Source organism: Vicugna pacos, chromosome 24, assembly GCF_048564905.1.
Source record: "Vicugna pacos chromosome 24, VicPac4, whole genome shotgun sequence".
Classification (NCBI taxonomy): domain Eukaryota; kingdom Metazoa; phylum Chordata; class Mammalia; order Artiodactyla; family Camelidae; genus Vicugna; species Vicugna pacos.
In genome coordinates, this window is record NC_133010.1 from 26363251 (window position 1) to 26377144 (window position 13894).

General features: G+C 41.3%; 1 protein-coding gene across 5 annotated transcripts in view; it reads right to left on the reverse strand.

The window, feature by feature from the left end:
- The window catches only part of PPP4R1 (protein phosphatase 4 regulatory subunit 1), a 51086-nt gene that overhangs the window by 13696 nt on the left and 23496 nt on the right, over positions 1–13894 (reverse strand). For all 5 annotated transcript variants that reach the window (XM_072949268.1, XM_072949264.1, XM_072949266.1 and 2 more), the window contains 4 exons: positions 13743–13808; positions 12916–13074; positions 12327–12454; positions 2077–2588 (listed from right to left, as the gene is read on the reverse strand). In XM_072949268.1, the coding sequence (XP_072805369.1) occupies positions 2077–2588; positions 12327–12454; positions 12916–13074; positions 13743–13808 (865 nt within the window). The remainder of the gene's footprint in view (positions 1–2076; positions 2589–12326; positions 12455–12915; positions 13075–13742; positions 13809–13894) is intronic.

Genomic DNA, 13894 nt, shown 5'->3' on the forward strand with positions numbered 1-13894 from the left:
TTCTCCAAAACACAAAGTCATATTCTGAAACTCATACATCCACGTGAGTCTTTTCAAAAAGCAAACTATGCATATTACTTTTTAGCTCATTTGTTAAAAAAGAATTTAAAGTAGCATATTCAAGATTTCAATGAATATTTATTAAGTGTGTGTACCATGTGTCAGAGAACTGACCAGCAAGTGTGACTAGCGAGGGCTCCCAGAAACGCCAGCCAGCCATCTTTTCCCATGAAAATCAGGATTGTAAGAAAAATCACGAGAGCTACTTCAGTTTGATCAACTGAATAAAACTTAAATTGATAAACGATGGCAGCACTTATTTAAACAGGAAGCAGAGGGCTGTGAAGGTGAACACTGCTTCAGGGCTGACGGCCCTCAGACATGGACATCCCGGTCTGGGTGTGACTCCTCTCAGCTCTCCTTGTCTGGGCTGGGAGGATGGGATGGAGGGGCCACAAAGACTGGGTTTTGATCAAGATTCTCGTTTGTCAAGTGAAACCAAACCTCCGTATCTGCTAGATCATCAGATCGTTATGAAGAGCAGAGTCCTGGGTTTCAGGGGTAAAAACCAACAGCCAGAGCCACAACTGAGGAAAAAGCCAAGAAAGTCAAGCTGTAAGGTTTTCGTAGAAAAGAATCCACCGTGAGGGATAAAAACAGGATATTCTACTGAAAACACTCGTAAGGAGAAGTGAACTCCTGGGACCCAGAACAGTGGGATAACCTCAAACACAGACTCAGGGCGCCCCCGCGCCTGACCCCACGGGCGCGTCTCTGGAGAAGGCGAACCACAGGGTCACAGAGCAGACTGCTGGCTGCTGGGGACGGAAGCGGGGGGCGCCGCAAGGGACCCGACCCTTGCCAGGTAAAGAAAGATAACTTTCAACCATCTAGGGTAATAGTCTGCCTTTAATCAAGTCATTCAGTTTTCCTCTAAGTGCAGAATGACCACAGGAAATCTTTAAAAGTCATGGTAAGTCAAAGCCAGATACAGGTGACAGCTGCCCTCACAACCACTGGTGAGCCTGTCACAGTTCAAACATCACAAGAATTTTCGTGTTTTAGGAAGATCCTGAAGGTGTCACTTTGTCTACTTTAAGAATGGGCATTCCTAACAGTTCAGTAATTTTAGCTTTTGCGAATAACAAGGCAAAAAAAAAAAAAACCCACAGTGATAAAAGAGCTGAAGACTTACAGTCTGGGGATTTTTCTAAATTCTTGTTTTAGGTAACAGTTCAGGTTTCACTGACTGGTCACAAGTGCACAGGCCCCCAACCAACAGACCTGGAAGCCCTGGCCCCCGCGCAGACCCAGGGCTCAGAGCCTCACTTCCCACACCGACTGACCAGAGCATGAATTCCACTCAATGAGAGCAACTGCTTATGTTCACACAAAACCACCTTTACAGCCATTATTCATAATGACAGAATCTGGGTGGGGCGTGAGTAACCCAACGGAACAAGTCAAAACTGGAGAACAAAGACGCCACGGTGACTCCTGCAGACGTACCCAGTAGTGAGAGCACCCACTGCACAGCAAGACACACCCTTCTGTCCAGCACCCCCGTTAACAACTCTGCAGCTGCCGGTTCATAAAAAGGCCAACGAGACTGAGAGCTGGACAGTGAAAGCAGGGCTCCAGACGGGAAACCGAATGTGAAACACTCGATGACTGACAACATCAGCACGTGTGAACCCGCACACCTGTAAACGCTACACTTAGGAGCGCAGGGACGAGCTTATCTCACACTGATTCCCTGAATCAGATTGGGCATCACTATGAAGACAAGAATACATGAAGACAACGGTCAAAAACTCTTCCCCTCTGAGGATGCCTGAGATTCCACCTTTTCTTGGTGGCGGTTGCTGTTTAGGTGGATGGGGGTGGTTTAGGTTTAGTTATTTAACAGAGGTGCTGGGGATGGAACCCAGGGCCTCGTGCATGCTAAACATGCGCTCTACCACTGAGCTCTACCCTCCCCCGAAATAAGTTTTGAAAAGACAATTTTTCTGAGGGACAAAGTCAGGCCGTAACGTGTCCTGCCAGCTTCAGAGGAAGCGCGTGCCGGCCCCCTACCTCTGACGTCCGGGTCGTCGACGTGCGGCTCCAGGTTCTCGATCAGCTCCTCCAGCTCCTTCCTGGTGGCCATGGTGAGGCTCGCAGAGCCAGGCACGGAGACTTGGGGCGCTGCTCCCGGGCCCTCCGGGCTGAGGGGGCTCCCAGAGCCCTGCCCCAGCTCCACGTCAAGATCTATTTCGGGAAGAGGAGTCCTCCAGAAATGGAAGGAGTTGTACTCCTGGTCCAGGAGGCCTGGCTCCTCCAACCGTGATGCAGACCGGCCATGCCCAGGCTTTCTGTCCTTCTCGTCGCCGGCCGCCTCCTGGGGGGGCTCTGAGGACCAAGCACAGAGCACAGAGCTGCCCACCAGAGTGGCTCCTTCGCCAGGAGGTCTCCGAGGGCTTTCAGCACCGTCTTCCGGCGTGCCTTCCAGTTCAACACGGGGAGGACCAGCGGCTGGCTCCGCGGGGGCGTCCTCCGGCCTGATCTGGACATCCTCGGGGGCTTCCTGGTCTCTGGTCCTTTCATTGCTTTGTTCGGGAAAAAGAAAGTGAAAATTATAAAAAGAATTACTGCAAAAAATCAATGAAGGACACTACATAAAGCATTTAGACAAGATAAATATTAAAAATTACAAATTATTCATACAAATTGAGTAGTTTACATCTATTACTGATAATGTTTTTTTTCCCAAAAATCAGGTGTTCTGTGTTCAGAGGTGTAAACACCTGTTAAGTCTAGACACCAAAGCTTTATGCATTAGCTGAAGAAGCTAACATTTAAGAATGTCAGGATTCGACAATACGATGCTAATTTTAGTAATACAAAGATTACAAAGAAATAGTAGGAAGACAGATTCGTACAATGCATTTAAAGCTAAATATATCTTAAAAATCATCTGCTTTTTAGGATTATGGTATTGCCCCTGTGCTCCAATGACATATCAAAAAGCTGAGAATTAAAACCTACCTGCTTACACCGAGGGAAACATTCCTCTATACAGCATTAGAAGAGACCTTTCCTGACTATCTCACAGGATACATTAAAATCCAAGTGTAAGTGATTTTTACTTCTTCCCCACTTTCCAGCTCCAGGGCCAGAAGTTTTCCCCAGAGCCATAACCTCACTGATTAGGACAGGGCAGCTCCCAAATTCAAGTCCACGGATCACTGCATCCATCACCTATGCCAAAGCACTGCAGTAAGTTTTAATGTTTATTCCCTGCATCTCATTTGACTCAACTAAATATAACAAACGTGTGCTGAACACCTGCTGGGGCCAGGAAACGACCCCGGCAGGTACTGAGGATTCACACGTGAACAAGGGGCCGATCCTGCTCCTGAGGTTACACTGGAGGCAGAGAGGACGAAGATGAGAGCGGCTGGCTGGCCGCACAGTCTCAGTCCAGGTGTGTCCACGCGGGACTCAGCGGGCAGAGATGGGAGGTGAACTTAAAGGCTTTAGAGGAAACAGTGTGAGCTGTGTTTGAAAGAACCAATAAACGTTTCTGAGGCTACAGGGAAGAAAACACACCCAGAGCAGCAGAGACGGCATGTGTGAAGGCAGGAGGGGTGGTCGAGGCCCAGCCACTGAGAAAACAGCCGCACGGGAGACGTCTGCAGGGATCACAGCATCCCGTACCACACAGCCCTGGAACAGCCCCGTGGGCCACAAGAAACAAGGGACAACTGAGCTGCTTTTCTGGAAGTGGTATTTTTGGAAGAGAATTCTGGAAGCAGGAGAGAAAGTGGGTGGAGCTGAGGCAGGGCAAGGGCTGCAGGAGGGCAGGTGAGAGAGGTGCCCTGGATGATGGCGGTCGGTGCCAGGCCGGAGAAGGAACACGTGCCTGTCCCGACAAAGCCCACAGTCTGCTCACTCACCGCGTGCTGCGGGCAAGACCCCAAGGGAGGACGCCGCGAGGACCTCGGCACGTCCGGCCAGGCCCTGAGCCGAGGCTGCAGCCCATGGAAAGTGGGAAATGCCAGCGTGGCCACTGATCTGCGCAGAACCCTGGGTGTGCCTGCCCAGGCCTGGCCGTAGGTGGCCCAGAGAGGCAGCGGGGCACAGACAGACAGCGGGGAGGGAGGCCATGTCCTTGCACGAAGGGAGGCTCAGGAGCAGCATTTCTTAGGCTTAGAGGGAAAGGCCGGAAGAGAGGAAGGAACTGAAGCCACACGAAACGGACGGGGGAACTGCAGAGCGATCTCCTTCTGAGGAAACAGGCTCGAGAACCCTGGGGCCACATGAAGTGGGGACAGGCACCTCGGCCTCAGAGTGCCGGGGACATGCGGGCGGACACTGCAGGTCAGTCTGTGGGGGGAGCGCGGGAAATCTGGACCGCAGGCCTCATACAGGAGCTCACGAGGCCTGCGCCCTGGAAGGACACACACTGCCTGCGTGACATCCCGGTCACAGGGCCCCACACAGCTCTCCTGAGGTGACCAACGTCCTCGCTGTGGCTTCACCTCACAATAATCTTCACATTGTCTTCAGAAACATCGTCTCTAGAAACACGATTACTTCAAAATAATTTTTTAAAAACATAAAAATATCTAATAAGTCATCCAAAATCACCCCACACAGTGACAGCACAAAAATCCTGGTGTTTCTCTTCCATCTTTATCACCATAAAGTGCACACAGACTAATAAACTCCTGTCACAGCCGTGCAAGAACTCAGAGCCAGCCCCGCACCAGCCCCGCTGACTCCACACTTACTCTTTGTTCATAAAAACGAGGGACTGGCCTCGACGGCTGGAAAGATCCTTTCCCTCTCCGACTCCCCACCTGCCCCACCGCCAAAACAGTCCTTGAAGCTGGTGCTATTATGCAAAAGAAACGTCTTCTGTATCTGTATGAATTACGTATTTTTCAATCAAGTCTAAAGATTTTTTTTCCTTTGTTTTGGGTTAACTGGTGAAATCTGAATGACGTCTCCAGATGACATACTGTGTGTTAATTTCTTAATTGTGTTAATTAGACTGTGGCTATGTATTACTGTCGTGTTTTGAGAAATGCATAGTGAAATATTTAAGGTAAAAAAGAGTAAGTATTAATAAGCTTAAAACTTACCTCAAAGAATTCAGAGAGAAAATAAAATTAAAGCAAGTATGGTGAAGTGCAGGGAAATACATACAAGGTCTTGTGGTAGCTCACTTCGAAAAAAAAATGTGACAATGAATATATGTATGTTCGTGTGTAACTGAAAAGTTGTGCTGCACACTGGAGTTTGACACATTGTAAAATGACTATAACTCAATAAAAAATGTTAAAAAAAAATAAAGCAAGTATAAGATTTTTAACATTTGAAGAATCTGGATGAAGGGCCTATGGGATTCTGTGTGCTATTTCTACAGTTTTTCTGATACCATGCAAATTAAATTTTAAAAATTAAAGTAGCAGGGCAGTGACCCGCCCGCCCGCAGCAGAGGAGAGGTGCATCTGACCCCGCGATAGGAGAGGCGCGATCTGCTTGCCGACAGGAGCTGGGAGCAGCACAGAAGAGGGCACCAACGGAGGGCCTATGAAAACAAGCTGAGCTTCCAAAACAGGAGGAAGACAGAAGGACATCACATTAAAAGCACACACACTCCAGGAGAACACCGACAACCCCCCCTTTTTTTAATTTATTTATTTATTTTTTTTTTTTTTGGTTTTTGTTTTGCTTTGTTTTGTTTTTTTGTTTTCTGTTTTTGTTTCTGTTTTGTTTTGTTTTAATCTGTTTTTACCTGTTCTATTTTCAATTACTCTTTTAATTTTTACTTCTTAATTCATTTCTATTTCTCTTGGGTTTTGATGTCCTGTTATTGATTAGACACAGGCTTCAAACACATATATTCATCTCCCCACCCCCTTTTTTTTTTTTTAAGGTTTTAAAAGGACTTCTCCACCCGATTAATACTCTGCTTCAACCCGCTCTTCTATTATTCATTATACATTGTTTTCAAACCCTCTTTCTCCCTTCTTTTAAAAATCTTTCTCTCTCTCTTATTCTTTTCTTTTTTTTCTTTTTTCTTTTTTTTCCCTAAGTTCTATTCCTAAATAGGCATTAGATAGATAAAATCCTTAAGATCCAAAATAGACAATTGATACTTCATAAACCACAGTGCCAGAGAGGTATGAGCAAGATGAAGAAGCAGAGAAACCTTTCCCAATTAAAAGAACAAGAGGAATCCCCTGAAAGAAAGCTCAATGAAATAGACATCGATAGCCTACTAGATCAAGATTTCAAAAAAGGAGTGATCAAATTGCTGAAGGAATTAAAAGAGATAATGCTTAGAGAAATAAAATATGTCAAAAATGAAATTGAAGCTATAAAGAAGAGCCAAGCAAAATGGGAAAACTCAATGACAGAGATGAGGAATGATCTAACAGCTGTGCAAAGCCGACTAGTTAATGCAGAGGAACGAATTAGTGATCTAGAAGACAGGGCAACAGAAAGCACCCATTCAGAAGAACTACAAGATAAGCAAATAAAAAATAATGATAATAGCATAAGGGACCTATGGGATAATATAAAGCGTCCCAATCTTCGCATAATAGGGGTCCCAGAAGGGGAAGAAGGATCAAAGGGGATTGAAAAGGTTTTTGAAGAAATCATGACTGAAAACTTCCCAAACTTAAAGAAGGAATCAGATATCCAAGTACAGGAAGCTCAGAGGGTCCCAAACAGGAAGAACCCAAATAGACCCACACCAAGACATATCATAATCAAGATGGCCAGAGTCAAGGATAAAGAAATGATTCTAAAGGCAGCAAGAGAAAAGCAAAGAGTGAACTACAAGGGAACCCCCATAAGGCTCTCAGCTGATTTCTCTACACAAACACTACAGGCCAGAAGGGAGTGGCAAGATATATTCAAAGCCCTGAATGAAAAAAAGATGCAGCCTAGGATACTTTATCCAGCAAGGCTATCCTTTAGGATAGAAGGAGAAATAAAGAGTTTCACAGACAAAAAAAAGCTGCAGGAGTTTAGCAACACTAAACCCATGCTAAAAGAAATATTGAAAGGGCTATTCTAAATAGAAAAGCAGCAGGATGCTACAGAAATGAGAAACGTACAACTGGAAAGGTGATAACTCATGAATTACAAATAAAGAAAACACGAAATTATAAAAGAAGACATACAAACCACTGAGAGTGGGAGAGGGAGGCAGGGAAATACAGAATTTTTTTTCTTTCTTTTTTAAATTTTTTTTAACAGTAGGATGGGTTTGAGATCATGTTATTATCAGTTTATTAAAAACGGGTATAGGTTAATAGATTTACAAAAAAGGGTAACCACAAGTCAAAAATTTACAAGGGAGTCACAAAAATTAAATAAAATCCATGATAATACAAAGGAAAATTACCAAACCACAAAAGGAAGAAGAAAGGAACAAAGAGGATATACCAATTCAACTGCAAAGATAAGTTCAAAATGGCAATAAACACACATCTATCATTAATTACTGTAAATGTTAATGGACTAAATGCTCCAGTCAAAAGACATAGAGTGGCAGAGTGGATTATAAAGCAAGAACCTTCAATATGCTGCATACAAGAGACCCACTTTAGGGAGAAGGACACATATAGATTGAGAGTGAAAGGATGGAAAAGGATATTCCATGCAAATGGAAAAGCCAAAAAAGCAGGTGTTGCAGTACTGATTTCAGACAAAATAGACTTTAAAACAAAGGCCATAAAGAAAGATAAAGAAGGACATTTTATAATGATTAAAGGAGTGATACAAGATGAAGATATCACACTCGTTAATATATATGCACCCAATATAGGAGCACCTAAGTACATACAAGAATTACTAACAGAGATAAAGGGGGATATTGATGGGAATACAATCATAGTTGGAGATTTTAACACTGCATTAACATCACTAGACAGATCTTCCAGACAGAAAATAAACAAGGCAACAGAGAAATTAAATACTACAATAGAAAAACTAGATTTGGTGGATATTTTCAGAGCTTTACACCCCCAAAAAGTAGAATATACATTCTTTTCAAGTGCACATGGAACATTTTCCAGGATCGATCATGTACTTGGACACAAAAGAAACCTCAACAAATTTAAGAAGATAGAAATTATCTCAAGCATCTTTACTGACCACAATGCCATGAAACTGGAAATCAACAACAGAGAAACAAAGGAGAAAAAAAGAAAAGCATGGAGATTAAACAATATGTTATTGAAAAAACAATGGATCAATGAGGAAATCAAAGCTGAAATTAAAAAATACCTTGAGACAAATGATAATGAAAGCACAACCACTCAAAACCTATGGGACACAGCAAAGGCAGTGCTAAGAGGGAAGTTTATTGCGATACAGGCCTTTCTCAAAAAAGAAGAACAATCTCAAATAAACAAGTTAACCCACCACCTAAATCAATTAGAAAAAGAAGAACAAAAAGCCCCAAAAAGCAGCAGAAGGAAGGAAATAATAAAGATCAGAGAGGAATTAAATACAATAGAGATTAACAAGACCATAGAAAAAATCAACCAAACCAAAAGTTGGTTTTTTGAAAAAGTAAATAAAATCGACAAACCTCTGGCCAAACTCACAAAGAAGAAAAAAGAGAGAGCACAAATTAGCAAAATAAGAAAGGAAAATGGAGAAATTACAACAAACAAAATAGAAATACAGAATATCATACGAGAATACTATGAAAAACTCTATGGAACCAAACTAGATAACCGAGAGGAGATGGACAAGTTTCTGGAAACATACTGTCCACCAAAACTGAATCAAGAAGAAACTGAACACTTGAACAACCCGATCACTAGAAAGGAAATAGAAATAGCAATTAAAAACCTCCCTACAAATAAAAGTCCAGGACCGGACGGCTTCACCGGGGAATTCTACCAAACATACAAAGAAGAACTCATACCAGTCCTTCTCAAACTCTTCCAGACGATTGAAAAGGAGGGAATACTCCCAAACTCTTTCTATGAAGCCACCATCACCCTGATACCAAAACCAGGCAAAGACACTACAAAAAAAGAGAATTATAGGCCAATATCACTGATGAACATAGACGCCAAAATCCTCACCAAAATTTTAGCAAATAGAATCCAACAACACATAAAAAAGATTATACATCATGACCAAGTGGGGTTCATCCCAGGGACACAAGGCTGGTTCAACATACGCAAATCAATCAATGTAATCCATCACATCAACAAGAGAAAGGACAAAAACCACATGATTATCTCAATCGATGCAGAAAAAGCATTTGATAAAATTCAACACCCATTTATGATAAAAACTCTCGCCAAAGTGGGTATAGAGGGAACCTATCTCAACATAATAAAAGCTATATATGACAAACCTATAGCCAGCATAGTTCTCAACGGTGAAAAACTCAAAAGCTTCCCACTAAAATCTGGCACAAGACAAGGATGCCCACTATCACCACTCCTATTCAATATAGTCCTGGAAGTCCTAGCCACAGCAATCAGGCAAGAGAAAGAAATAAAAGGGATCCAAATTGGAAAAGAAGAAGTAAAAGTGTCATTATATGCTGACGACATGTTACTATATATAGAAAACCCTAAAAGGTCCACAAAAAAGCTACTAGAGCTGATCGAAGAATTCAGCAAGGTAGCAGGTTACAAAATTAATGTTCAAAAATCAGTTGCCTTCCTTTACACTAACGATAAATCAACAGAAAAAGAAAGTAAAGAAACAATCCCCTTTAAAATAGCACCCAAAGTAATAAAATATCTGGGAATAAATCTAACCAAGGAGGCGAAAGAATTATACACAGAAAACTATAAACCATTGATGAAGGAAATTAAAGAAGACTTTAAAAAATGGAAAGATATTCCATGCTCTTGGATTGGAAGAATCAATATTGTTAAAATGGTCACACTGCCCAAGGCAATCTACAGATTTAATGCAATCCCTATCCAATTACCCAGGACATATTTCACAGAACTAGAACAAATCATAATAAAATTTATATGGAACCATCAAAGACCTAGAATTGCTAAAGCATTACTGAAGAGAAAGAATGAGGCTGGAGGAATAACTCTCCCAGACTTCAGACAATACTATAGAGCTACAGTCATCAAGACAGCATGGTATTGGTACCAAAACAGACATATAGACCAATGGAACAGAATAGAGAGCCCAGAAATGAACCCACAAACTTTTAGTCAACTCATCTTTGACAAAGGAGGCAAGAATATACAATGGAATAAAGACAGTCTCTTCAGTAAATGGTGTTGGGAAAACTGGACAGCAGCATGTAAAACAATGAAGCTAGAACACACCCTTACACCATATACAAAAATCAACTCAAAATGGATTAAAGACTTAAACATAAGACAAGATACAATAAACCTCCTAGAGGAAAACATAGGCAAAACATTATCTGACATACATTTCAAAAATTTTCTCCTAGAAGAAATAAAAGCAAGAATAAACAAATGGGACCTAATGAAACTTACAAGCTTCTGCACAGCAAAGGAAACCAGAGATAAAACAAGAAGAAAACCTACGGAATGGGAGAAAATTTTTGCAAGTGAAACCGACAAAGGCTTGATCTCCAAAATATATAAGCAGCTCATACGACTCAATAAGAAAAAAATAAACAACCCAATCCAAAAATGGGCAGAAGACCTAAACAAGCAATTCGCCAAGGAAGACATACAAATGATCAAAAAACACATGAAAAAATGTTCAATATCACTAATTATCAGAGAAATGCAAATCAAAACTACAATGAGGTATCACCTCACACCAGTCAGAATGGCCGTCATTCAAAAATCCACAAATGACAAATGCTGGAGAGGCTGTGGAGAAAGGGGAACCCTCCTACACTGCTGGTGGGAATGCAGTTTGGTGCAGCCACTATGGAAAACAGTGTGGAGATTCCTCAAAAGACTAGGAATAGACTTACCATATGACCCAGGAATCCCACTCCTGGGCTTGTACCCAGAAGGAAATCTACTTCAGGATGACACCTGCACCCCAATGTTCATAGCAGCACTATTTACAATAGCCAAAACATGGAAACAACCTAAATGTCCATCAACAGGTGACTGGATAAAGAAGATGTGGTATATTTATACAATGGAATACTACTCAGCCATAAAAACCGACAACATAATGCCATTTGCAGCAACATGGATGCTCCTAGAGAATGTCATTCTAAGTGAAGTAAGCCAGAAAGAGAAAGAAAAATACCATATGAGATCGCTCATATGTGGAATCTAAAAAACAAAAACAAAGCATAAACAGGACAGAAATGGACTCATGGACAGAGAATACAGACTTGTGGTTACCGGGGGGGGGGTAGAGGGTGGGAAGGGATAGACTGGGATTTCAAAATTGTAGAACAGATAAACAAGATTACACTGTATAGCACAGGGAAATATACACAAAATGTTATGATAAATCACAGAGAAAAAAATGTGACAATGAGTGTGTATATGTCCATGTATGACTGAAAAATTGTACTGAACACTGGAATTTGACACAACACTGTAAAATGATTATGAATCAATAAAAATGTAAAAAAATAAAAATAAAAAAAAAAAAAAAAGAAAAAAAAAAAATTAAAGTAGCAGGATATTGTTCGGTGAGGGTGGGGAGCAAATGGTTAAATCCTACTTAAGACTTTATCTATCATTTGATGAATTTCAGAAACTTGCGTTTAAAATACACAGAAAGAACCCAGTTAAAGGGCCATCTGGCATATAAAACTACTCCAAGGGCCTGATGTGCCTGGATCACTGTCTTACTTCGGCATCAAATTAAATTTTAATTTTCTTAGCAGGAAAAAAAAGAATAACTGGCCAACTCATTCTATTTGCCTAATGAAAAATTACCAGTTTGTCCCAACTTAAATCTCCTGGTATGGCTTCAAAGAGACAAAAAAAAATCTTCTCTAGTATTAAATTCTTGGAAGTATCAAATTCTGTATGAATAACAGCCACTTCAAACTGTCGAAAATATAAATTCTCTAATACTGATTTTTCCTAGAGCCAGATAATTGTCAGTGCTCGGTCAAGCTGCTAAATGCCAAAATTCTGATATCCCTGACCACCAGTCTTTCAAATGCTGTTACACCAGCAGGCGCTGTTCTGAGAACGTGTAACCAGAGACGTTTAACAGACGTACTTAAAACAAAACTACGAAAATATCTACCAATTCTTCTAATCAAAAGAAAAAGAAAACGCTCCAAAAAGAACATTATAAAAATAGTGAAAATGAAAAAAAATATTCACAAGCAGGGAAACTGGAAAGCAAAGTTTAAAAAATTATACCTATTTTTCTCTTCTACTGATGCATCATCTGAACTTTTGCTTTCTTCTTTAAAGTACTGGCCTGAGCTAGATGGATTAGCAAAAGTAGATATGAAAGGTCCCAGAGACTGAAAAGCTGCCTGGCGAACCTAGGAAGAAAAAAAGGACAGGAATAAAACATAAGTCCGTCTTCAGCTAGGATTCATCATTCCTCATCAATTATTTCCTCCTTCTAAATTTTTCATCCTGCTTGAACAGTTACAACATGAGAACACGAATATGAGACCCTATAAAACATCTAAGTGGAACAGAAATTACGTACAGGTTAAGTGGGGGGAGGGTGTAGCTCATTGGCAGAGCATGTGCCTAGCATGCACAAGGTCATGGGTTTAATCCCCAGTACTGCCACAGAAATAAATTAAAAAATAACCTAATACCCACCCCCACAAAAAAAATTAAAAGAAAACAGTTACTATAATAGTCTACTGTCTACTAAAAGCATTAGCAATAACATGCCTTAAATGATCAATTATTCTTAAATTATGAAATCAAATCATGTTTTCTATAAACTGTATTATTTTATAAAAATGATAATTAAGCGAAACCCTACCCAACGTGAAGGATCACTGATCAAATTAATAAACAGTGCGGATAATTTAGTCCGTCGGATTTCTTGACACGTTGCACAGGAAACTGCCATGAAGCACTCGGCACAGGCCTTCCGGACGCCCCACACGTTATCAGAGCAAAGCTGGAAAAACCTAGGCAGCTAGCGACAGGGATGGGGCCCGTCAGGCAACAGACACCAGCCTCCAGGGCTTACTTTTATTTCATTTTCTGCTTTGACAGCATTTCAAACATTAGATTTCTGTTAATAAAATTCAGAAGGCCTATTTACTATTACAAGTTAGCAGTTCTAAGCAAGCTCACGCCTGATTCAGACCAGTACTGACTACGGAGAAGGAAGAACACCCCAACACGCACAGCTGGAGCACCACCCAGGAGCCTGTCCTTCCTCACTGCGGCGACGGGCGGACTCGGGCTCTTCAAGCATGCTAACTTCTACATCAAGCGTTTGTATCCCGTAAACTCACCATTTAAAAATCACCTGCTATAAATCTGCCACTAGAATACTTGAGGGTTGCAATAGAAGTAAAAATTTGTTTGAATAAATAAGAATTGATTTTATAGAAATGCAAGCGTTAAACAGGGATTGATGGTTCTTACACATACCTACATTTTTAACAAACTGTCCTTAACAAAACACAGTTCAGCCTACAGAAATTTAAACTCCTAAACTCGAAGTGGTACTATCTTCCTGGTTTAGCTCCATGGGACTGTGTTAATAAAATCTGGGGGTAACCGTCAGTGTTTCAAACTTAACGTGCTACTTTGTAACACGCTGCTCCCTCCATAATTCCTTTCTGCAATACTTACCAACATTTCCTCAGTAGCCTGCTGGCCAACTACGCTGCAAATGTCTCCAAAGTTGGCAGCACACACCTGACGAGAAAAGCATCGGTGGCATTTCACAATATTGCAGAGTTCTTTAAAAATAACCTTTTGAGTTTCACAGAGCAATACAGTGA